This window comes from Ranitomeya variabilis, chromosome 5 (assembly GCF_051348905.1).
Source record: "Ranitomeya variabilis isolate aRanVar5 chromosome 5, aRanVar5.hap1, whole genome shotgun sequence".
Lineage (NCBI taxonomy): Eukaryota > Metazoa > Chordata > Amphibia > Anura > Dendrobatidae > Ranitomeya > Ranitomeya variabilis.
The window spans coordinates 605,579,619-605,604,728 of record NC_135236.1 but is presented as its reverse complement, the minus strand read 5'-3'; the positions used below and the strand labels follow the sequence as shown (position 1 = coordinate 605,604,728).

Genomic DNA, 25,110 nt, shown 5'->3' with positions numbered 1-25,110 from the left:
AATGGTCTATCAATGACTGTACTTAATTCCTGCAGTACTCGGGGGTGTATCCCATCCGGGCCCAGAGATTTGTCAATTTTAGTGATTTTTAGACGCCGCCGTACTTCCTGCTGGGTTAAGCAGGTGACACTTAATGGGGAATTTTTGTTATCACTGATTTTATTGTCTGCCATGGAATTTTCTTGTGTAAATACTGATGAAAAAAAGTCATTTAGCATATTGGCTTTTTCCTCATCCTCATCCACCACTTCACCCAGACTATTTTTAAGGGGGCCAACACAGGAGGAGGGGGTCGCCTCCTAATGTAAAAATTCCTCCTGGTTTTCTAAGGCCGGTTTCACATTTGCGGTTGTGTCCGCAGCGTTTGAGCCGCAATTTTCCGCATGCGTTGTGTTTTCCTATCTTTAACCCCTTCACCCCCAAGGGTGGTTTGCACGTTAATGACCAGGCCAATTTTTACAATTCTGACCACTGTCCCTTCATGAGGTTATAACTCTGGAACGCTTCAACGGATCTTGGCCATTCTGACAGTGTTTTCTCTTGACATATTGTACTTCATGTTAGTGGTAACATTTATTCGATATAACTTGCGTTTATTTGTGAAAAAATCGGAAATTTGGCAAAAATTTAGAAAATTTAGCAATTTTCCAAGTTTGAATTTTTATGCCCTTAAATCACAGAGATATGTCACGCAAAATACTTAATAAGTAACATTTCCCACATGTCTACTTTACATCAGCACAATTTTGGAACCAAAATTTTTTTTGTTAGGGAGTTATAAGGGTTAAAAGTTGACCAGCAATTTCTCATTTTTACAACACCATTTTTTTTTAGGGACCACATCTCATTTGAAGTCATTTTGAGGGGTCTATATGATAGAAATACCCAAGTGTGACACCATTCTAAAAACTGCACCCCTCAAGGTGCTTAAAACCACATTCAATAAATTTATTAACCCTTCAGGTGTTTCACAGGAATTTTTGGAATGTTTAAATAAAAATGAACATTTAAAAATTTTTTACACAAAATTTATTTCAGCTCCAATTTGTTTTATTTTACCAAGGGTACCAGGAGAAAATGGACCCCAAAAGTTGTTGTACAATTTGTCATGAGTACACTGATACCCAATATGTGGGGGTAAACTACTGTTTGGGCGCATGGCAGAGCTCGGAAGGAAAGGAGCACCATTTGACTTTTCAATGCAAAATTGACTGGAATTGAGATGGGACGCCATGTTGCGTTTGGAGAGCCCCTGATGTGCCTAAACATTGAAACCCCCCACAAGTGACACCATTTTGGAAAGTAGACCCCCCTAAGGAACTTATCTAGATGTGTTTTGAGAGCTTTGAACCCCCAAGTGTTTCCCTACAGTTTATAATGCAGAGCCGTGAAAATAAAAATTATTTTTTTTTTCAGAAAAATGATTTTTTAGCCCCCAGTTTTGTATTTTCACAAGGGTAACAGGATAAATTGGACACCACACGTTGTTGTCCAATTTGTCCTGAGTACGCTGATACCCCATATGTGAGGGGGAACCACTGTTTGGGCGCATGGCAGAGCTCGGAAGGGAAGGAGCGCCATTTGGAATGCAGACTTAGATGGATTGGTCTGCAGGCGTCACGTTGCATTTGCAGAGCCCCTGATGTACCCAAACAGTAGAAACCCCCCACAAGTGACCCCATATTGGAAATTAGACCTCCCAAGGAACTTATCTAGATGTGTTGTGAGAACTTTGATCCCACAAGTGTTTCACTACAGTTAACAACGCAGAGCCGTGAAAATAAAAAATCTTTTTTTTCACACAAAAATGATTTTTAGCCCCCCAAATTTGTATTTTCCCAAGGATAACAAGAGAACTTAGACCCCAAAAGTTGTTGTCCAATTTGTCCCGAGCACGCTGATACCCCATATGTTGGGGTAAACCCCTGTTTGGGCGCACGGTAAAGCTCGGAAGGGAAGGAGCACTGTTTTCCTTTTTCAACGCAGAATTGGCTGGAATTGAGATCAGATGCCATGTCGCGTTTGGAGAGCCCCTGATGTGGCTAAACAGTGGAAACCCCCCAATTCTACCTGAAACCCTAATCCAAACACACCCCTAACCCTAATCCCAACGGTAACCCTAACCACACCCCTAACAATGACACACCCCTAACTCTAATCCTAACCCTAATCCCAACCGTAAATGTAATCCAAACCCTAACCCTAACTTTAGCCCCAACCCTAACCCTAACTTTAGCCCCAACCCTAACCCTAACTTTAGCCCCAACCCTAACCCTAACTTTAGCCCCAACCCTAGCCCTTACCTTAGCTCTAACCCTAGCCCTAATGTGAATATGGAAATAAATATATTTTTTTAATTTTTTTATTTTTCGCTAACTAAGGGGGTGATGAAGGGGGGTTTGATTTACTTTTATAGCTGGTTTTTTAGCTGATTTTTATGATTGGCAGCTGTCACACACTGAAAGACGCTTTTTATTGCAAAAAATATTTTTTGCGTTACAACATTTTGAGCTATAATTTTTCCATATTTTGGTCACAGAGTCATGTGAGGTCTTGTTTTTTGCGGGACGAGTTAACGTTCTTATTGGTAACATTTTCGGACACGTGACAGTTTTTGATCACTTTTTATTCCGATTTTTGTGAGGCAGAATGACCAAAAACCAGCTATTCATGAATTTCTTTTGGGGGAGGCGTTTATACCGTTCCACGTTTGGTAAAATTGATAAAGCCGTTTTATTCTTCGGGTCAGTACGATTACAGCGATATCACATTTATATCATTTTTTTATGTTTTGTCGCTTTTATACGATAAAAGCTATTTTATAGAAAAAATAATTATTTTGGCATCGCTTTATTCTGAGGACTACAACTTTTTTTATTTTTTCACTGATGATGCTGTATGACGGCTCGTTTTTTGCAGGACAAGATGACGTTTTCAGCGGTACCATGGTTATTTATATCCGTCTTTTTGATTGCGTGTTATTCCACTTTTTGTTCGGCGGTATGATAATAAAGTGTTGTTTTATTCAGTCGCCATGACAGCACAATGAGAGAGGGAATCCGCCCTTCAGGGACAGGAAACCTACAGACATAAAAAGGGCGGTACCTCTCTCCCACGTCAGTTGGTTTCCTGTCCCTGACAGCGGAACCTCTTCAGACAGGCCTCGTGAAGAAGGTCGAAGAATGAAGGTCCCACTCCTGACAGACCGGTACAGGTAGCGGGGGTCCCCCACCTCGGCCTGGTCAGGAGAATGGAGGCACCACACGGCAGGGGGACTGTTCGTGTAGGTGGCAGCAGGAGGAAGCAGCTCTGGTGTGAATGAGCTGGCTTCTGCGGTGTCCGCGCCTGGTGAGTATGAGGTTCTCATAGGGCCGTGTCTGCTGGGGCCTGGGGTCTGCCGCCACCTGCGCTGGTGCCGGCATCGGCTGGGGAGTGGGGCCGTCCTTGTCCGCAGGTGGATGACGCGGCCGGGCATGCGCGGTATCGCTTTCTTCCCGGCTAATGGCGGCGCCCGGCGTCTTGGAAGGGGGTTGGACCTCGGGGTCTCCGGCACTAGGACGCGGCTCGAGTGGTGGACCGGAACCAATCGGCAGGTCCGATCAGCGGCACCTGGAGTGTTTCCCTGCTGACCCCCGGCTGGGGGCGGTACCCAGGGGGATTTAAGCCGTGCACGTGGGCCACAGCGTGTTCCTGACCGTCCATCCATTATGGAGTCGCCGGAAGGAACAACGCAGAGCGGTGAGCAACAGCAGCCACTAGAGCAGCCTCAGGCAGAAAAGCCTTTGAGGAGCTCCCAGCGACGTTCTAATGATAGTCGTGCTGGTGGAGCTAAGGAGTCCCGATCATCAAAGTCCTCAGGCCGTAAAAGTTTGTCGGCTACGAAGGACCCCCCAAATACGGTACCACTCATTGCTCGCGGGGTAAGTGATCTACGTGAATGTTCAGTTATTGATCATTGTTCCGCTTATATTCCCTCTCTCCTTATTAGGGGAGAAAGTGTGTAACTAAGGCCAAACATAGGCAGTGTGCCGAATGTGCGGAGCCGCTTCCGGATAGGCACGTAAAAAGATAGTGTAAATCCTGTGTTCAACAATTGCTAGAGGAAGAGGCTCCTGATCTGACCTCTACAATAAGAAAGATGGTCAGACAAGAAGTCCGAAGTTCTGTGAGGTCCAGGTCTCGTGTAACGGAAATTGGGAAGTCATCCCCTGTTTCAGAAGTGGGTTCGGACTCGGGGGAGCTCAGCTCAGGGTCCCTTCCGTCTTCTTCCTCCTCTGAGGATATGGAATCTGGTCGAGCTTGTTTGTCCCTTGATAGAGTTAACCATCTGGTTAAAGCGGTCAACAGTACAATGGGGATAGAGGACACCCAGTCGGAGTGCTCTATTCAGGACGTTATGTTCAGAGGTATAGAGCGGAAGTCCCAAAGGGCCTTTCCAGTGGTGGACAAAATTAAGACATTAATCTCAAAAGAGTGGAAGAAACCCGAGAGAAAGGGGTCACTTCCGCCAGCATTTAAAAGGAGATATCCTTTCGAGGAGGAAGCTTCATCCTCATGGGATAAGGTCCCGAAGCTAGATGCGGCAGTCGCCAAGGTGTGCAAGAAAACATCTCTTCCCTTCGATGATTTGGGGAACCTAAAGGACCCATTAGATAGGAAAGCTGATTTCTTCCTTAAAGGGGCCTGGGAGACTTCGGCTGGATCCTTGAGACCGGCTATAGCAGCCACCTGTACGGCTCGGTCCTTGATGGTGTGGTTAGGTCACCTTGAAGATCAGCTCAAGGATAAAGTTCCCAGGACTGAAATATTATCCTCTATGCCTATAATCCAGGATGCTGCAGCTTTCCTTTCAGACGCATCAGCAGACTCAGTCAGATTAGCCGCCAGATCCTCAGCATTATCCAACGCAGCCCGGGGAGCACTATGGATAAAATGCTGGCCAGGGGACTTACAGGCCAGAACAAAGTTGTGTAGCATTCCCTGTGAAGGAGCTCATTTATTCGGTCCGGTCCTAGATGAGCTTTTAGAGAAAGCGGGAGATAATAAAAAACGCTTCCCTTTCCTTGGAAGACCCTTTCACAGACGGGACTACAATAGAGTCTAACCACAGAAGGCCATATACAGATTCTAACAGGGAGTCTACTAGATACGACAGCAACAGGAGAAGGGGTAAAGGATTTATCTTTAATCCTTCACAAGATTCTAAAAAAACACAATGACGGGCGGACCAGGTGGGGGGTAGGCTTTTGGCCTTCTACCTGGCCTGGGTACAGATCACAAGCAGTCCATGGATTTTGAGCATTGTGGAAAAGGGCCTAAGGTTCGATTTCCATCATATTCCTCGGGACAAGTTTATGTTGACACCTGTTCGTTCCTCCTCTACAGAACAGTTGGCGCTGGAGTCAGAGGTCCGGGAACTTCAACAGAAGAAGGTTCTAATCAGGGTCCCTACAGAAGAGGAAGGTAGGGGGTTCTATTCTCCTCTATTCCTGATCAAGAAGCCAGACAGCTCATATCGCACCATTATTAATTTGAAAGGCCTGAACAATTTCTTGTTGGTTCCGTCCTTCAAGATGGAATCGGTTAAAACAGCAATACAATTACTCTTTAACCATTGCTTTATGGTCGTCTTGGACCTCAAAGATGCCTACTACCATGTTCCAATACATGTAGATCATCAAAGATTTCTTAGGGTGGCGGTCTCACTTGCCGGCACGGTAGAGCATTTTCAATATCAGGCACTTCCCCTCGGAGTCGCTGTCGCACCCCTGGTGTTCACAAAAATTATGGTGGAAGTTATGGCACACCTGCATGAACAGGACGTATTAGTAGTTCCATACCTTGATGATCTACTAATTGTGGGTCATTCAGAGTCACATTGCAGGGACCAGCTAGAGAAGGTGATGGGGGCATTGCACAGGCTAGGCTGGATTATCAACCTTAAGAAATCGTGTCTACAGCCTCTAAAATCTCAGGAGTTTCTGGGGTTTGTTATAGACTCTAGTCGACAGGAATGTCGCCTGCCGGATTCAAAAGTAGCTTAGATTCAAAATCTAGTCACTAGGGCAATTGACAATCCCTTAGTGTCTGTTAGAAATGCTATGTCTCTCTTGGGTTCCCTCCCATCTTGTATCCCGGCGGTTCTCTGGGCTCAGTTCCACACCAGAACACTACAATGGGACGTCTTACACAATTCCCGTCGTCTAGGAGCTCACCTCAATAGTAAATTTTCACTTTCTGCGGAGTCTACGCATTCACTTGTTTGATGGACACACACTTCAAATCTTCGTTCCTTGGATAAATCATGTATCTAGAGTATTGACTACAGATGCCAGCCCTAAGGGATGGGGAGCTCACTTAGGGGAGGATTGGGTTCAGGGGCTATGGTCTCAGTCTGAGCAGGACTCATCCTCCAATCTGAAAGAGCTATTGGCCGTAGATCACGCCTTAAATAGGTTCCTTATACCCCTACAGGGTCGACACGTCAGGCTGTTATCGGACAACCGGGTAACCGTGGCCTACATTAGTCGTCAAGGAGGTACGTGATCCAGTTCGTTAATGAAGGTCGCAAATCATATTTTTCAGGTGGCCGAAGAACATCTTCTCTTTCTAACGGCTCTTCATATAAAAGGAAGTCTCAATACCAAAGCCGACTATCTAAGCCGCAACAAGCTCAGACAGGGAGAGTGGTCGCTGAATCCAGCTATCTTCGAGCAGATCATACAGATGTGGGGTTGTCCAGAAATAGACCTTTTTGCCAGCAGAGAGAAAAAAAAATTACAACAGTTCTGCTCCCTAAATCCAAAAGACAACTCATATGCAGTAGACGCTTTTCTGATATCATGGCACTTCAGTCTCGCTTATGCCTTCCCCCCTCTAAACCTAATTCCATTAGTTCTGAGGAAGATTCGGGAGGACAAGGCCCGGGTAATCTTAATAGCCCCATTTTGGCCCAAAAGAGTGTGGTTCCCTTGGCTGAGGAAGATGTCTCTCTGCCAACCGTGGATTCTTCCAGAATTGCCAGATCTGCTCTCCCAAGGCCCAATCCTCCATCCACGAGTAGCCAACTTACATCTAGCGGCGTGGAGTTTGAGAGGTCTTTACTAAGGAGGAAGGGATTCTCTCAGGATCTAATAAATACACGCCTTAAGAGTACAAAACCCGCTACAACAAATATCTATGTTAGGGTGTGGAGAAAATTTCTATCAAGTACAGGGGCTCAGATTGACCAAAAACCATGTATAAATCAGATTCTTGAATTTTTACAGAAAGGTCTAGAAATGGGCCTGGCCACAAGTACTCTCACAGTTCAAGTATCGGCTCTGGGGGCGCTATACAATTTTAACTTGGCCAGAAATCACTGGATTTCTAGGTTTTTCAAAGCAGTGACTAGGTCCAGACCAATCATAAAACAAAAGTTAGTCCCATGGGACCTAAATCTGGTACTCTCAGCCTTAACGCAAGCCCCATTCGAGCCTATCGATACTATCCCTGTAAAAATCCTTTCAATCAAAACAGCCCTTTTGGTTGCACTCACATCTGCAAGAAGGGTTAGTAATCTGCAGGCACTTTCCAGACATCCACCATACATGCAGTTTAGGGAGGATAGAGTAATCATGAAACCTGATCCCCTCTATCTTCCAAAAGTTGCTTCAAAATTCCATAGATTACAAGAGGTAGTCCTACGTTCATTTTGCTCTAATCCTACCAATGATAAGGAACGTAAATTTCATTCCCTAGATGTAAGAAGATGCCTTCTTAAATATATTTCTGTTTCGAATGTTTGGAAAAAAGATAACTCCTTGTTTGTAGCTTATCAGGGAGTGAGGAAGGGTCTTAGAGTATCTAAAAACACCTTAGCCAGATGGATCAGGGAGGCGATCTCTCTCGCTTATACGGCAGGTGGCAACGAAGTTCCAGATGGTATAAAGGCACACTCCACGCGGGCCGTAGCATCTTCATGGGCGGAGAGATCAGAAGTATCGATAGAAGACATATGTAAGGCGGCCACGTGGTCTTCTCCATCTACCTTTCTTAAACACTACAGATTAGATCTGGGTAGTTCCTCAGACCTTACGTTTGGGAGAAGGGTACTTGAGGCTGTTATCCCTCCCTAATCTTTCTTATTTCTCTGAAAGTCTCTCGTTGTGCTGTCATGGCGACTGAATAAATACGTACGCTACTTACCTGGTAGCAGTGTTTTTTCAGGAGCCCATGACAGCACCCTTATATTCCCTACCCTATTCTTTTCTTTGATGATGCAACACTTTTTTTCGTGGTTTTTCCTCTTCCATGTTCACTCATATAATAAAAATGTACATAATTATATGCTGCATCTGTGTTACTAACCAAGGTGGTCCTCTCATGCTCTGGAACCAACTGACGTGGGAGAGGGGTACCGCCCTTTTTATGTCTGTAGGTTTCCTGTCCCTGAAGGGCGGATTCCCTCTCTCGTTGTGCTGTCATGGGCTCCTGAAAAAACACTGCTACCAGGTAAGTAGCGTACGTATTTTTTTGGCTCGTTTTTTTTATTTTTTTTTTTTAATTACGGTGTAAACTGAAGGGGTTAACTAGTGGGACAGTTTTTATAGGTTGGGTCATTACGGACGCGGCAATACTAAATATGTGTACTTTTATTATTTTTTTTAGTGTTTTTTAGATAAAGAAATGTATTTATGGGAATAATATATATATTTTTTTCTTTATTTAGGATTTTTTTTTTTTTTAATTTATTTTTTTTTACACATATGGAAATTTTTTTTTTCACTTTGTCCCAGGGGGGGACATCACAGATCGCCGATCTTACAGTTTGCATAGCACTCTGTGAGATCGGCGATCTCACTCATCGCTGCAGGCTTACAGAGCTACAGCTGCAGCCTGCTCCTGACCCGGATGCAGCCCCGTGGCCATTTTGGATCCGGGGACTGCAGGGAGGAAACGCTCGGTACAAGGTGAGCACATCACCTTGTACCGATCGTCTCAGGGAAGCACGCAGGGAGCCCCCTCCCTGCGCGATGCTTCCCTGTACCGCCGGTACACCGCGATCATGTTTGATCACAGTGTGCCGGGGGTTAATGTGCCGGGGGCGGTCCGTGACCGCTCCTGGCACATAGTGCCAGATGTCAGCTGCGATAGGCAGCTGACACCCGGCCGCGATCGGCCGCGCTCCCCCCGTGAGCGCGGCCGATCGCATATGACGTACTATCCCGTCGGTGGTCATACGGGCCCACCCCACCTCGACGGGATAGTACGTCAGATGTCAGAAAGGGGTTAACATTAGGAACGCATGTGTCTGCGATTGGTTGCGTTTAACGACGCATGCAGCTTGGCGCGGTAAACACTACATGTTGTAATTTTAGAGGCGTCAATTTGCCGCCTAGAAACGTATGCGGTTGTTAGCACAAGGAATGCGGCAAAAAAACGCATTACAGTCTATGGGAACGCATGCGTACACATGTCTTTGCGTACGCATGCGTTTGATACGCTTGCGTACTTAGGACTGCGCATGTCCAGGAACTGATTTAGACATGCCTATTAAAGACACACCCTCCTGGAAATATCAAACACATGCGCATAAAAAGCGCAAACATATGTAAAAATGCATGCAAACGCTGCATTTTTTTACCATCATGTGTAAGCTGATGCGGATAATAAACGCTGCGTTATCAGACGTTTGCATGCGTTTGCGGTTGTGGACAATACGCTGCGGACTTAACTGCAAATGTGAAAGTAGCTTTCACTGGTGTCAGAATTTTTATTTAACCCTGGTGTTCGGTTTTTCAGTGCAAAATGCCTTGCTAGCGTTAGTTTCCTAGTGAAATGATTTAAATCTAGAAATAGTTAAAATGGATTACAACTTTGTGTGGGACAGAATTTGAGTCCCTTAGAGAGGACCTCAACCTCTGAAGTGGATAAAGTGTGTTTTGACAGATTTAAAAATGTTATAGTCTAAAGAAAAAAACAGCCAACAGCACATCATATAAACATCAGGATGCATGCTCAAAGTCCATAGACCCAATTGGACATAAAAACCTCCAAATGAAAAAGATGAGGAACCACATCCAATCCAGGTGAAAAACTAGAAAAAAATGTATTCTGCCATCATACAATGTTTCGACAGATAGTGGACTTTATCAAGTATACAACACAAAGTAAATGGCAGCCTTATATAGTGTGGATGCAAACATGTACAAATCACCATCAAGGTACTGCCCACCATCTTACATTACAAAAACACATAATATAAGTGTTCACATAATCAATACATTAATATCAGTATATATCACAAGCTTCAGAGTAAAGAGTACTATAGAGTAATAACGTAATGGAGAAAACATCATTATCATAGAGGCAGCCCTCTCATATTACTGAGCCAATCCACACTGTGCATAGTGGTCGTCATAGAGACCACCCACCAATCCCCTCCTGCTATTCAAACCCAATGTTTGTATTATCCAGTCCACCAATAGATATGTGCCAAAATGTTGGCGCTCAAATGTTAAGCCCGGACAGCCTATCAGGATTACACTCATATCGCGATGTGAGTTATCCGGATAGGCTGTCTGGGCTTACCATTTGTGCGCCAACATTTTGCCATATATCTATTGGTGGACTGGATAATACAGACATTGGGTTTGAATCACAGGCAAGTTCTAGGACTGTTTGGTTTTCCCTAGGCTACAAGCTTAGGTGTTATGCATTCCAATTGCACTGCATTTTCTGTTTCTATTCCAGCACTCCTGATTTGTGGCCCCATATATTGACCCTTTTGGCTACAGGGTTCTTGTTTAGGAGCTTCTATTTACAATATTTCACCCATTACAATTGTTATTGACACCTAGGGTTGATAATTTGGGGTTGCTAGTATATAAAAGGATTAGGGTTATCCAATTATTGCTTTTACTTATGTTTTATGTTTGTAATGGTGTGTTAATAATGTTTTTGCTTATTACATTGTTATTGAATTTATAGTGTGCATATCATACAGTAGTGCTTTTTTCTCTTATCCTTGCAATATTTACTTAATGGATATAGCACCTCTATGATAGATTTTGTCATGGTAGTGCACCTTGCTTTCTAAATTGCTGTAAAAATCAGATGGCACTTGCATGGATACAACAGTACATACAACGGTACGTACAATGTACAACAGTACATGCACCGTACAGCGGTACATGCACCGTACAGCGGTACATGCACCGTACAGCGGTACATGCACCGTACAGCGGTACATGCACCGTACAGCGGTACATGCACCGTACAGCGGTACATGCACCGTACAGCGGTACATGCACCGTACAGCGGTACATGCACCGTACAGCGGTACATGCACCGTACAGCGGTACATGCACCGTACAGCGGTACATATAAACAGAGTACATACAACATAGAGTACATACTCACTATCACCTTGATCCCCGAAGCCATTGGTCAGAATACATCTTTATTTAGGTTTCAAAAACGCACCAAAAACGCACGTGTTTTCTGCCAAGAGCTGCGGATTTACTGCTGAAAAATCCGCAGGCAAATCTGCAACGTGTGCACATACCCTATACCATTACATATGCTTGCTGAGATGGAATTGAAATGACTGAAGACATGCAGGATATATGCAATATACACCGCTACAGGGTATATGCAATATACACCGCTACAGGGCAAGTGGGAAGAGAGAGGCTAAGTGCCAGAATTGGCGCACCTTAAAGATGCGCCTTTTTTGTGGGGTGGCTGAGAGCTGATGTTTTTAGTCTGGGTGGAGGGGCCGAATCCATGTCCCCTTCCTAGGCTATTAATATCAGCCTGCAGCTGTTTGCATAGCCTTTGTTGGTTTTTAATTATAGGGGGACCCCACATTGTTTTTTGTGGGGTTTCCCATTTTAATAGCCAGAAAAAGCTTAGTATACAGTTGTGATCAGATATTAATAGTCTGGGAAGGCCATTGGTATTACCCCCATCCCAGGTTATAAACATCTGCCCCAAGCCGTCGGCTTTCCTTCTGCTGCTTACGAAAATTGCGCCTTTTTTCAGAAAAATCTTTTATTAATTAAATACATGTACAATATTATGCACACACTGCACTAGTTGTATTCGTCACACTACCTACTCTATTTGTATTTACTGTATGTAATCCATCTTTTCTATCCTGTCGGCTCCTGCAGTGATTTAACAGAACACCGCAGATGAACTGCCAACTTTTCTTCTTCTATTATGTATGAGATATATATCTATATAATATATGTATGTGTGGGCCACTATATATGTATGTGTGTGTGTGTGTGTGTGTATATATATATATATATATATATATATATATATATATATATATATATATATATATATATATATATATATATATATATATATATATATATATATATATATATATACATATATATATATATATATATATATATATATATATATATATATATATATATATATATATATATATATATATATATATATATATATATATATATATATATATATATACATATATATAAATATATATGTGTATTCTATGTGTGTTTATCTATTCGATCTATTCTAGGCTTTTCATAGGACACCAGTGTGTAAAAATCAGACAGCACTCACATGGTCCGAGTAACCATCTGTACCTAGCTGTTTTCGAAGAAAGATTTGTCTATAACATCAGGAATCCCTTTTTAAAGCATTTAAAACTTTACACGAGATACGTTGATGACGTATTTATAGTGTGGGATGGTACAGCATCAGATTTCCAGTCCTTTGTCCATTATTTAGACACCATGAATGATATGAATATGAAATTTACTTCGACTTTTGGGGGGTCACAGCTTGAGTTTTTAGATGTCAGGATTTGGATAGAGGAAGGCTCTTTACAAACTGAGGTGTTTCGCAAACCTACAGCGACAAATTCCATCCTGCATTATCAAAGTGCCCATCCAGACTATGTTAAAAGATCTTTGCCGTATAGTCAATTTCTCAGAGTTCTGAGATTAAATAGTGAGAAAAAAGGCTTCTTTTGTCAATCTCAGGAGTTGTACACTAGATTCAGGAATAGAGGGTACCCCCCAGAATTATTGGATACAGCACTAAAAAAAGCTAGCACAGCGACCGTTAATAAAATATCTACTAACAATGCATCAACGGGCAAAAGATTTGTTTTTAGTTTCATGTTTGGTCCTATGGACCATAGTATTAGAACAGCAATAAGACGCAATTGGCACATATTGGAAAAAGATTCTAGTTTAGCCGGACCGGTAAGCCGGGGACCATTGGTTGCTTGTCGCCGCAGTAGAAACTTAAGAGATATACTTGTCCAGAACAGTGTTAGGTCATCACAGTCAACCACTTGGTTATCGTCTGGTATGCCACTAGGCAATGTGAAGTGTGGACATTGTAATTTCTGCCCCTTCCATTTGACAGGCAAATCAATTCAAATAGGTCCAGTTCAACACAGAGTAAAAGATCTAATTTCGTGCAGAACTAAGTTCATTGTATATGTCTTATTATGCCCGTGCGGCTTCTTTTATATAGGTAAAACTATACGTCCATTATTTGTTAGATTCAGGGAACACTTCAAATCCATTAGCACAGGAAAGGGAGTCCCAAAATTAATTAATCATATACGCACCCAGCATGAAGGTGATGCTACTTGTTTACGGTTCACAGGCCTAGAACTGGTCAAATTGCCAGAACGGGGGGGGGGGAATCTACATAAATTACTATTAAGGAGAGAGGAGAGGTGGATTTTGAGGTTAAACGCAACAGGTCCGCTTGGTTTGAATGATCGCTTAGACCTATCAGTGTTCTTGTAATTATAATTGTAGTTGTCGTATAGGCGTATTTATAGTGCATTTTTCTAATGTATTTTGTTCCATCTTCATTCCACTTTGTTTGTTTTTCTGGTTTTAAAGTATGTTTTAAAGCAAATAGGTTTCTTTAATCGGGTGACGTCAATAGAGGCAGGTGAATTTTGCACACGGAAACACTACATATACCTACCCTCTAGGCGTCACCTGTAGACCCGTTGAAGCTCAGATGAGCGAAACGATCGTCGTCTGTTAGGAACCGAAGGTTCTCTCTGTACTGCCTTGCTGTTTTTACGCATGAAGCCACAATAAAGACAGATTTCGTTTGTACTTATGGTGAGTGCTCGTTTCTCCAATTTTTATACATTTACAAGGACTGTTTTGCTTTTTTCACGAGCACCCCATAAGTTGTGGTACCACGACTTTAGCTGCTATGTGGAGGTGGGAACACAGGTGAGCGGTGCTGATTGTGCGATTGACTTTTTTTCTTTCTACGGTTTTTTGCATGGTCCGAGTAATGTTTAACTTTTTTTTTTCTCACATCCATTGACTTACATTGAGTCTCATCTGAGATATGCAGCAAATTGCATGCCATTTTTTTTTTTCTCAGTCCAATTTCAGTTGTGAAAGAATTTGCATATGAGATGTAACCCATTGAATAACTTTGGTCAGAGTGCTATCGGATTTTATCGGATTACACTCGTCCGTTTTTCTTGCAAGTGAGTATGAGTCCATAGATTAACACTGGGCTGAGTGCTATGCGATGTTTTTCTCGCATAGCACTCGCCCTCATTCTACTGTAGTGTGACGCCAGCCTTCGTCAGTTGCTCCTGCGCTGTAAATAAATAATTTAAAAAAATCCTGCATGGGTTCCCCTGTATTTTTGATAACCAGCCAGACAAAACTCACAGCTGGGGGCTGCAACCCTCAACTGTCAGCTTCAGCATGGCTGGTTAACAAGAATAGAGGGGTCCACACTCCATATTTTAAAATTATTTAAATCATTTAAAAAAATGGCATGAAGTTCCACCCCATTTTTGACAACCAGCCTTGCTAAAGCAGACAGCTGGGGGCTGGTATTCTCAGGCTAGTAAGGGGCCATGGATATTGCCCCCCCCCCTCCACCCCAACCTAAAAATAGCCGTCTGCAGCCACCCAAAAATGGCACATCTATTAGATGCGCCAACACTGGCACCTTGTCCGGCTCTTACCACTTGCTTTGTAGTGGTGGCAAGTGGGGTCCAAGTTTTGGGGTTGATGTCTCCTTTGTATTGTCAGGTGACATCAAGCCACTGCTTAGTAATGGAGAGGTATCTATAAGACACGTATCCATTACTAATCCTATAGTTAAATGGTAAATAAAGACACAGCCAGAATAAAGTCCTTTATTAGAAATTAAACTAAACAGTTTTCCTTTTTATTTAAAAATAACCAACAGTTATACTCACCTAACTCCTATTCCACTGAAACCCTCGTTCTCCTGTATTAAAACAAAAATAAAAAAACGATATACCATACCTGTCTGTCGTTCTGTCCCACACCATAATCCATGTCTGGGGGATTAATAGTTTTCAACCTGGACGGTGCCAAGATGCGACCGTCCAAGCTGAGAACCACTGATGACTGAAGCGCTGCGAGCACAGCGTCAGTGACATCAAATCTACAAATATGAACCCCACTTGCCACATCTACATGGCAAGTGGGAAGAGCCTGGCAAAGTGCCAGAATTGGTGCACCTAATAGATGTGCCTTTTCTGGGCTGCTATATTTAGGCTGGGGGAGCCAATATCCATGGCCTCGTACCAGCCTGAAAATACCAGCTCCCAGCTGTCTGCTTTAGCAAGGCTGGTTGTCAAAAATGGGGGGCCTACAAAGTTTAACTATTTAAATAATTTAAAAATACTGCGTGGGGGCTCCTCTGTTCTTGACAACCAACCTTGGTGAAGCTGACAGCTGAGGGTTGGAGCCCCCAGTTGAGTTTTGCCTGGCTGATTCGGCGATTTAAAGAAGTTGTCCACTACAATAACTTTTTTTTTTTTCATAAATCTTGCTATTATGTGCCACTGAAAACATCCACTGTGTTTATTTTAGCAATATTACCTTTTATCATACTGTAGCAGCACATCTTCATTGCTGGATCCAGCTCTCTTGGGGTTAATCGACAACTTCCTTTCTCCTGACTTATTGTGCTCTTATACTACAAGTTCCATGATGCATTGCACTGGCCTCTAAGCCCGAACCTACCACACCCACTCCAAAACACACCCAAACCCCTCCCTCCTCTCCCTCCTCTATCTTAAAAAAGATTTGTGATGTCATTTCTGTCCAATCTCCTCTTTTACATTTGTCCAACCCACACTCCATAACACACAGATAGATAGGTAGATAGATAAATATGGGATGGATAGATAGATACATACAGATATATCTATTTCCATAGATATGTCCTTATCCATGTTTCTAAACCCCTTAACCCCTGGAGCTTTATTTGTTTATCGCTCCCCTTCTTTCCAGAGCCATAATTTTTCTGTCAATATGGCCATGTAAGGGCTTGTCTTTTGCGGGACAAGTTCTACTTTTGAACGACACCATTGGTTTTACCATGTCGTGTAACAGAAAATGTGAAAAAAATTCAAAGTGCGATGAAATTGCAAAAAAGTGAAATCCCACACTTGTTTTTTGCTTGGCTTTTTTGCTAGGTTCACTAAATGCTAAAGCTGTGTGCACACGTTGCGGATTTGATTCCAGATCCGCAGCGTTTTTTGCCGCACAGAATTGCATCAAATCCGCAGTGTAGTGCACAACCAATGTAAGTCTATGGGAGCCGCAGACTTGTTGTGCACATGCTGCGGAAAAAGCCGCACCAAAACACAACTTTTTTTTTTCTGCAGCATGTCACTTCTTTTGTTCCGAACTGCAGCGTTTCTGCACCCTTAGACTTGCATTGAGTCGGGCACATCCACAGCAAGACCGCAGATGTAAAAAAGATCTGCAGTTTTGCTGCGGATGTGGGTCCGAGAAACGCTGCAGTTCGGGAGGAGGGAAGCGTGTGGGCAGAGTGTAGGCGGTGACTGTGTGCGTGTATGTGTGTGCGGGGTCTGCAGGCTGTTCGGATGTGTGCGGGACTGTTCGGGTGTGTGCGGGGGGTCTTTTGGGGTGTGTGTGTGCAGGCATCATCCGATGGGACTACAAGTATGCAGCATTCAATCTGCAGCTAATTCGGATGTAATCCGGACAGTGGACACGCACCCTACACTATCCATACATCTATCAATAGATATATCTATCTAGGTATATCTATAGATAGTTATATGAATAGATAAATGTATGCATCTATACATCTATCTATATGTAGATCTGTCTATCCATTTCATCTATCATCTATCTGTCTAACTGTGTAATGGAGTGTGGGTTGGACAAATGTAAAAGAGAAGGTTGGACAATAATGACATCACAAATCTTTTTTTTGTTCAATAATGCATCTTTATTTAGCTTTCAAAAACACATACAAAAACGCCTAAAAACCGCACCAAAAACGAATAAAAAAATGCATCGAAACCGCGCAAAAACGCACCAAAAACTGCCTCAAAACCGCACCAAAAACTGCATCAAAAACGAGCAAAAACCACGCCAAAAACTAATCAAAAAATGCATAGAAACAAAGCAAAACGCATTAAAACCACCAAAAACTGCACCAAAAACAAATTAAAAAATGCATTGAAACCGAGCAAAAAATGCACCCAAAACTGCACCAAAAACGCATCAAAACTGCACCAAGAACACTGAATCAAAACCGCACCAAAAACTGCATCAAAACCACACCAAAATTGCATCAAAACCGCACCAAAATTGCATCAAAACCGTACCAAAATTGCATCAAAAACGCACCAAGAACTGCATCAAAAACGCACCAAGAACTGCATCAAAAACGCACCAAGAACTGCATCAAAAATGCACCAAAAATAGCATTAAAAAAAGCATCAAAACCGTGCAAAAACCGCATCAAAACCATGAAAAATATGCGCAAAAAGGCTTCAAAAACTCAGCTGTGTTTTCTGCAAGGAGATAAAGATTTTGTGCAGAAAATTCTGCGCCCAATTCTGCAACATGTGCACACAGCCAAAAACTGACCTGCCATTATTATTCTCCAGGTCATTACGAGTTCATAGACACCAAGCATGTCTAGGTTCTTTTGTATCTAAGTGGTGAAAATAAATTCCAAACTTTGTTTAAAAAAAAGTAAAATAAAATTATTGCGCCATTTTCCGATACCCGAAGCGTCTATATTTTCTGAGATATCGGGTTGCGTGAGGGCTAATTTTTTGCGTGCCAAGCTGACGTTTTTAATGATACCACTTTTGTACAGATACGTTCTTTTGATCGCCCGTTATTGCATTTTAATGCAATGTCGCGGCAACCAAAAATACATAATTTTGGCTTTTGATTTTTTTTCCTCGCTTCGCCGTTTAGCGATCATGTAACTTTTTTTTTTTTTCATTAAAAACAGCTGACATGTTGCGGCTTTGAAGTGGGCTCACCGCCGAAGCCCACCTCAAAGCGGGGGATACTGCCAGCTGACGTACTATTCCGTCAACTGGCAGAAAGGGGTTAATGAACAATATGTTTCAGTTAAAAAAAAAAAAGTGGCGTGGGCTCCCTCGCAATTTTCTGCGCCAGAGGGGGAAAGCCGACAGCCGGGGGCCAATATTTGTAGCCTGGGAAGGGGGTAATACCCATGGCCCCCTCCCAGGCTATGAATATCAGCCCACAGCTATCAGCGTAGCCTTTACTGGCTATTAAAATAAGGGGACCCCCTCAAAAATGACGTGGGGTCCCCCTATATTTTATAGCCAGAAAAGCTACGCAGACAGCTGCAGGATGATATTCATAGCCTAGAGAGGGGCCATGGATATTGGCCCCATCCCCCCCCCCCCCCGATACAAATACCAGCCCGCAGCTGCCCAGAAATGGCACATCTGTCAGGTGCGCCAATTCCAGCACTTGGCCCCTCTCTTCCCACTCCCGAATAGAGGTGAGATATGGGGTAATAAGAGGTTAATGTCCTCTTGCTATTGTAAGGTGACATTAAGCCCGGTTAATAATGGAGAGGCCTGACGCCTATCCTTTATTAATCCTATAGTAGTGAAAGGGTTAAAAAAAAATAGACACAGCCAGAAAAAAGTATTTTAATATTCTTAATTTAACCATACTTATCATACTCTATCACCTGCTAAAAATTAAAAAAAAAATAAACCGTATACTCACTTTCCGCCGTAGTCCAATTAATAACGAGTGTGCCACGACGATCTCCCCTATATAGCAGTGACATCGGGTGATGTCAGTGCTCTATAGCAGTGATTTTCAACCTTTTTTGAGCCGCGGCACACTTATTATACTTAAAAAAATCCCGGGGCACACCACCAACCAAAATGGCACAAAATGACACTAAAACAGTACATATTCTACATAAAGTTAATAATATAGATTCTAAATGTATTTCTACTCACTCAGTGTGAAACCTGGGCCTGTTTCGATAAACACAAAAGGGATATCCTGGCAGGAATGGTGGAAAGACACACACAAGGCTCTTCCTCAACAGTTCTCAGTCTCTCCCTGTTTTTAGTTTTTTTTTTGTGCACATGCCCTAACCCTAACCCTACCCCTAACCCTAACCCTAGTGGAAAAAGAAAAAAATATATTTTCTTTTTTTTTATTATTGTCCCTACCTATGGGGGTGATAAGGGGGGGGGGAGGGGGGTCATTTATTATTTTTTTTATTTGGATCACTGTGATAGGTTATATCTCAGTGATCAAAATATACCTGGAACGAATCTGCCAGCCGGCAGATTCGGCGGGCGCACTGCGCATGCGCCCGCCATTTTGGAAGATGGCGGCGCCCATGGAGAAGACGGACGGACACCGGGAGGCTCGGTAAGTATGAGGGGGGGATCTGAGCATGGGGGGTGGATCGGAGGACGGGGTGTGGCATCGGAGCACGGGGGGAGCGGGCAGAAGGACGGGGGAGCGGACAGGACGACGGAGGGGCGGACAGGACGACTGAGGGGAGCGGAGCACCGGACGGAGGACCGGAGAGAAGATCGGTGGTGGTGGGGGGTACATAAGTGTTTCCAGCCATGGCCGATGATATTGCAGCATCGGCCATGGCTGGATTGTAATATTTCACCAGTTTTTTTAGGTGAAATATTACAAATCGCTCTGATAGGCAGTTTCACTTTCAACAGCCAATCAGAGCGATCGTAGCCACAAGGGGGTGAAGCCACCCCCCCTTGGGTGAAGTACCACTCCCCCTGTCCCTGCAGATCGGGTGAAATTGGAGTTAACCCTTTCACCCGATCTGCAGGGACACGATCATTCCATGACGCCACATAGGCGTCATGGGTCGGATTGGCACCGATTTTCATGACGCCTACGTGGCGTGAAAGGTCGGGAAGGGGTTAATGAGCTGTTGCTGACTTAATGATTATACACAGCATTATTGGCGCGCATTACCTTGGCGGCGGGCAAATGCAAGAGTCTCTCCACTCTCAGGATGACGCGCCGGCCTCGGTGACGTCATTAAGTCGTGCGAGCGTTCAAAGCTCGTGCATGTGTTATTCCGTGACTGCGCATCGCTGCGCATTGCCGGGGAACAAAACAAAGGGGGCACCATAGTTTGGGGAACTTTCCCCGTGGCACACCCGACCATGTGTCGCGGCACACTAGTGTGCCGCGGAACACTGGTTGAAAATCACTGCTCTATAGGACCTACAGTGACACACTGACAGGAGACAATGGCTCCTGTAGTGCATCACTGAGGTTACCTCAGTTCAGGGTCTCACTTTATGGCAAAGCTGTGTGAGAATTTTCCCACACAGCAGTGCCAGAAGTGAGACTAGGGACTATTTTCTCACAGGGACATAGGACTACTTTGTGGGGAATACACTGTGGAAGGATACCCTCCATCTTTGTATTTCTGGAGTCCCTGGAGAGCCGTCGTTTCAGCTGATGCTGCTGTTCTCCACGGGAGATCGTCAAGGGACTCTCGTTTAATTGGATTTCTGCCGATCAGGGAGTATAGCGTTTGTTTATTATTTTAATATTTTTTACGGGACCAAGGTGACAAGTGATGGTGAGTATGTACTCTGTTATATGTACTGTATGTCTGTTTGTATGTTGTATGTATGTACTGTATGTGGCATGTCGCATGGTGCATGTGTCATGGTGCATGGCGCACGTCGTATGTCGCATGGTGCATGTCACATGGTGTATGTTGCATGTTTTGTTTGTGTGTGATGTATGTTGTACGTCTATATGTTGTATGTACTGTATGTGTAATGTATGTTTTATGTATGTTGTATGTCTATGTTGTATGTACTGTACATGTGTAATATATGTTGTATGTATGTTGTATGTTTGTAATGTATGTTGTATGTATTTACTCTATATGTGTTTTTTTTTACATTCAACACTACTACTGTCCCATCATTGGCTAATGTGTCACTCACTGTTACTGTAGCAGGCGGAGCCCGAAGGGACTTGTAGTCCCATCGGACGATGCCTGCACACAGACACAAACACCAATGGACCCCCCCCCCCCCCCCGTCCGAACGCCGCCATAGCGCCGCTAATAGGCAAAAACGGCAACATAAGGTATTTAGAAAATACATTAGGGGCCCCGGGGGGATGCATTGGGGGGTTAATTGAAAGTAGTGGACAACCCCTTTAACCCTAGAACGCATATTGGGGGCCTTTTAGGCCCCCATGCTTACATTTTTGCTATTATCTGCAAAATTACTTTAGTTAGAATTTTGAAACTCCAGGTATTCCTCAAGTATGTCGTTGATGATAATATCCAGTTGTTCATATAATTTTTTTCATAGGCATTATGGTGTAACAATGCTTGTTTGGTGAAAACTACATCTGTATGAATTGGGGGCCTTTTAGGCCCCCGCTATTTTTATCATGTTCTCAGTAGTGTTTGTGTCTCAAGTTACTTTATTTGTACTCAGTAATGCTGGTGGAGGGGCCAGGGTGTGGATAATAACATGTGAGGATGTCATGTGATTTTTGGACGGAGTGATAAGGCCATGATCACCTCAGGTCCTTCGGAACACAGTAATGAGCTGTCTGGGGTCTGAAATAGTCAAAACTCTTGCTGTTCCAATATTCAATTCAGGTAGAAACATTACCATGGACAATTATTATGGACAACAAATTGAAACCAGAAATCATCCTGCATTACAATACAACAAAAGGAGGTGTAAATAAAATGGATGAGATGGTGGGAGAATATTCGTGTAAGAGGCAAACAAAACGATGGCCTGTAGTATATTTTCAAATATGCTTGATGTAGCAGCCCTAAATTCATAAATTATTTATACAGAAACTAATCCGGAATTTCATGCACAGAGGAAGGACAGGAGACGCATATTCTTGAAGTACCTTTCTCATGAACTTGTAATGCCTCACATTATAGAGCGAAGCGACTTGAAATGCTTGCCAAAGCAAACTAAAGAAGCAATGAAACGGTGTGGCGTACAGTTTCAGATTATTCCAGAGCCAGGAGAAAGAAAACAAAAGCGTTGTTTCATGTGTCCAAGAAACATAGAGAGGAAAACTGAGCGATATCGTTCCACTTGTAAGGAAACTGTTTGCAAAGAACACACTTCTGAAAAAATAACATGTCATAATTGTTTGGAAGACTAATATAATAGAAAAGAAAGTTAGAATAAAAATGTAGCTGCAGCTAGTTTGCTATAGATTTCTATGCGTTTTTGTGTGTTTTCATGTCTGTGTGAAATTTGGGAAAAAGATTTTTTTGGTGTTTTCTGTGAAAAATTCTAATTAAAATTTTGTCCACTATTCATATTTTATTGAGCAATTTTGAAATAAACTTGTGAAAGTTATTTAAGTGTGTTGTTCTACATTGTGTGCATGGGGGCCTAAAAGGCCCCCAATACGTTAATATGTATATTTTTAACATCATGCGTTCTAGCGTTTTTAATCGATTAAATTGCGAATATTGCAAATTCGGCGATCGTGAGCCGAACCGAATATTGAAATATTTGCTCATCTCTACTGGTAAGTATATTACTAGGGACATGGAACATGGATTAGTAAGGTCACTCAAGTGCTGAAGTAAAGAACAATGCTGTGGTACTTGCTTTTAAAGGGTTAAAAAATAATCCAGGCCTCTATTTTTTTTTTTACACCAATAACTGATCCTGATGTGAGCAGTTCTTGGTGTTGGCCATTACATATATTAATATTTCTTACTGTAAAGAAGCTTTCCTCCCATGGAGATCGAAACTTTTGTGTGTGTGTGTTCCCCTCTGTCTTTTGAGGAGGATTTACATGAATCTGCTTGTGTGCGTATTATTATGAACCATTTGTGTACTTTTACCAGTTAGTCGTTTCACCCCTTATCCATCTCTTCTCAAAAGTTAGTAAATTATTTTATTTTAATGACTAAAATCCTTCATGATCAAATCATATGTTAGTGAGCTGAACTATAGTATGCATTGTTTCAAGTTTAGAACTGAATTCTGTTTACTGTTTCAGTTCTTACATCGTGTTTCCAACATGTTTTATGGCAAGTGAAGTGTAACAGACTTGTAAAGGCTATAAAATTTCTTACCATGTGTTAAGTAGTAACTATATGTTACATTTTTTCAGTGTTTTGGTTCATTTCTATCTTTAGGTTCAAATAGCAACTCTGTTGCAGTTAAAAGGTTCTCGTATTGATCCAGAGCAACTGGAGAGGCTACAGTCAATGGTTGCACAGAAGAACACTGAAGTTGAGAAACTGCTTGTAAAGGTGCGACAACTTGAAACATGTCAGGTATGGTAAAATAGATTGCTATTTTGTTTTTGTTAAATTAATAATCTGGTCACCCTTGTTATGGTAATTCTCGTTGCCATTGTGATAATTTTCACAGTTTAACTCATTTTTTTGCGATGCAACACTCAGTTGCCTTTTTCAACAATACATTGCATGCTGATGCAAAATTAAATGAAGGCAAAGTAAAAGTGTGATCAAAGCAAAGTCTGTGATGCCCAATACGTAGTGAAAATAGAGGTTCAGAATGTGCAAGATGCATGCGTACAGTTTGATCCAGGCTATTCATTTTTAGAGCACCATTGATTTTATGGTTCTGTACATGTGAAAAAGGTTTACATGCAAAATGCTAATATGAAGTCGAACCGTGGGAGACTGGTACAGAGGTGACCCTGTCCTTGTGTACTTAAAATCTTCAAGGTAATGATGAGGGGACATAGGTTGTGGTGTGCAGTAACTCCGTTAATATTGAGATGTCAATGGGGTTATTACAGGCTTTGATGAGTTTTAGGCCATGTGCACACGTTAAGTATTTTTCGCGTTTTTTTCGCGTTTTTTCGCTATAAAAACGTGATAAAAACGCGAAAAAAACGTGTATTCCGCATTTTTTGTGCAAATGTAGCCTTTTTTTCCGCGAAAAAATCGCATCGCGGAAAAAAAAGCAACATGTTCATTAAAATGCGGAATTGCAGGGGATTCCGCACACCTAGGGGTCCATTGATCTGCTTACTTCCCGCACGGGGCTGTGCCCACGATGCGGGAAGTAAGCAGATAATGTGCGGTTGGTACCCAGGGTGGAGGAGAGGAGACTCTCCTCCACGCACTGGGCACCATATAAGTGGTCAAAAAATAAGAATTAAAATAAAAAACAGTCCTATACTCACCCGATGTCTTCCCGCCTCCACTGCACGCTGTCGCTTCGGTTCCTGTAGCTGGTGTGCGGTGAAAGACCTGCCGATGACGTCACTGTCCTGTGATTGGTCGTGAGCGGTCATGTGACCGCTCACGCGACCGTGACGTCACGGAAGGTCCTGTGCGCACAGACCAGCTATAGGAAGAGGAACGGACGTCGCTGAGATCGTCTGGGTGAGTATAAGCATTTTTTTATTTTTTTTATTATTTTTAAACATTCTATCTTTTACTATAGATGCTGCATAAGCTGCATCTATAGTAAAAAGTTGGTCACACTTGTCAAACGCTATGTTTGACAAGTGTGACCAACCTGTCAGTCAGTTTTCCAAGCGATGCTACAGATCGCTTGGAAAACTTTAGCATTCTGCAAGCTAATTACGCTTGCAGAATGCTAAAAAAACGCGAAAAAAACGCCAAAAAAAATATGCGGATTTCTTGCAGAAAATTTCCGGTTTTCTTCAGGAAATTTCTGCAAGAAATCCGCAACGTGTGCACATACCCTTAGGGTATGTGCACACGTCAGGATTTTCTCAGGATTTTCTCAGGATTTTCCATCAGGTTTTGGAG

At 42.8% G+C, this 25,110-nt stretch overlaps 1 protein-coding gene across 5 annotated transcripts in view; it reads left to right on the top strand.

Moving 5' to 3' along the window:
- Positions 1-25,110, top strand: part of SPDL1 (spindle apparatus coiled-coil protein 1) — a 430,051-nt gene that overhangs the window by 250,903 nt on the left and 154,038 nt on the right. For 4 of the 5 annotated variants that reach the window (XM_077266077.1, XM_077266080.1, XM_077266081.1 and 1 more), the window contains one exon: positions 23,494-23,634. In XM_077266077.1, coding sequence (XP_077122192.1) covers positions 23,494-23,634 — 141 coding nt within the window. The remainder of the gene's footprint in view (positions 1-23,493; positions 23,635-25,110) is intronic. The other variant, XM_077266079.1, reaches the window with a different exon arrangement.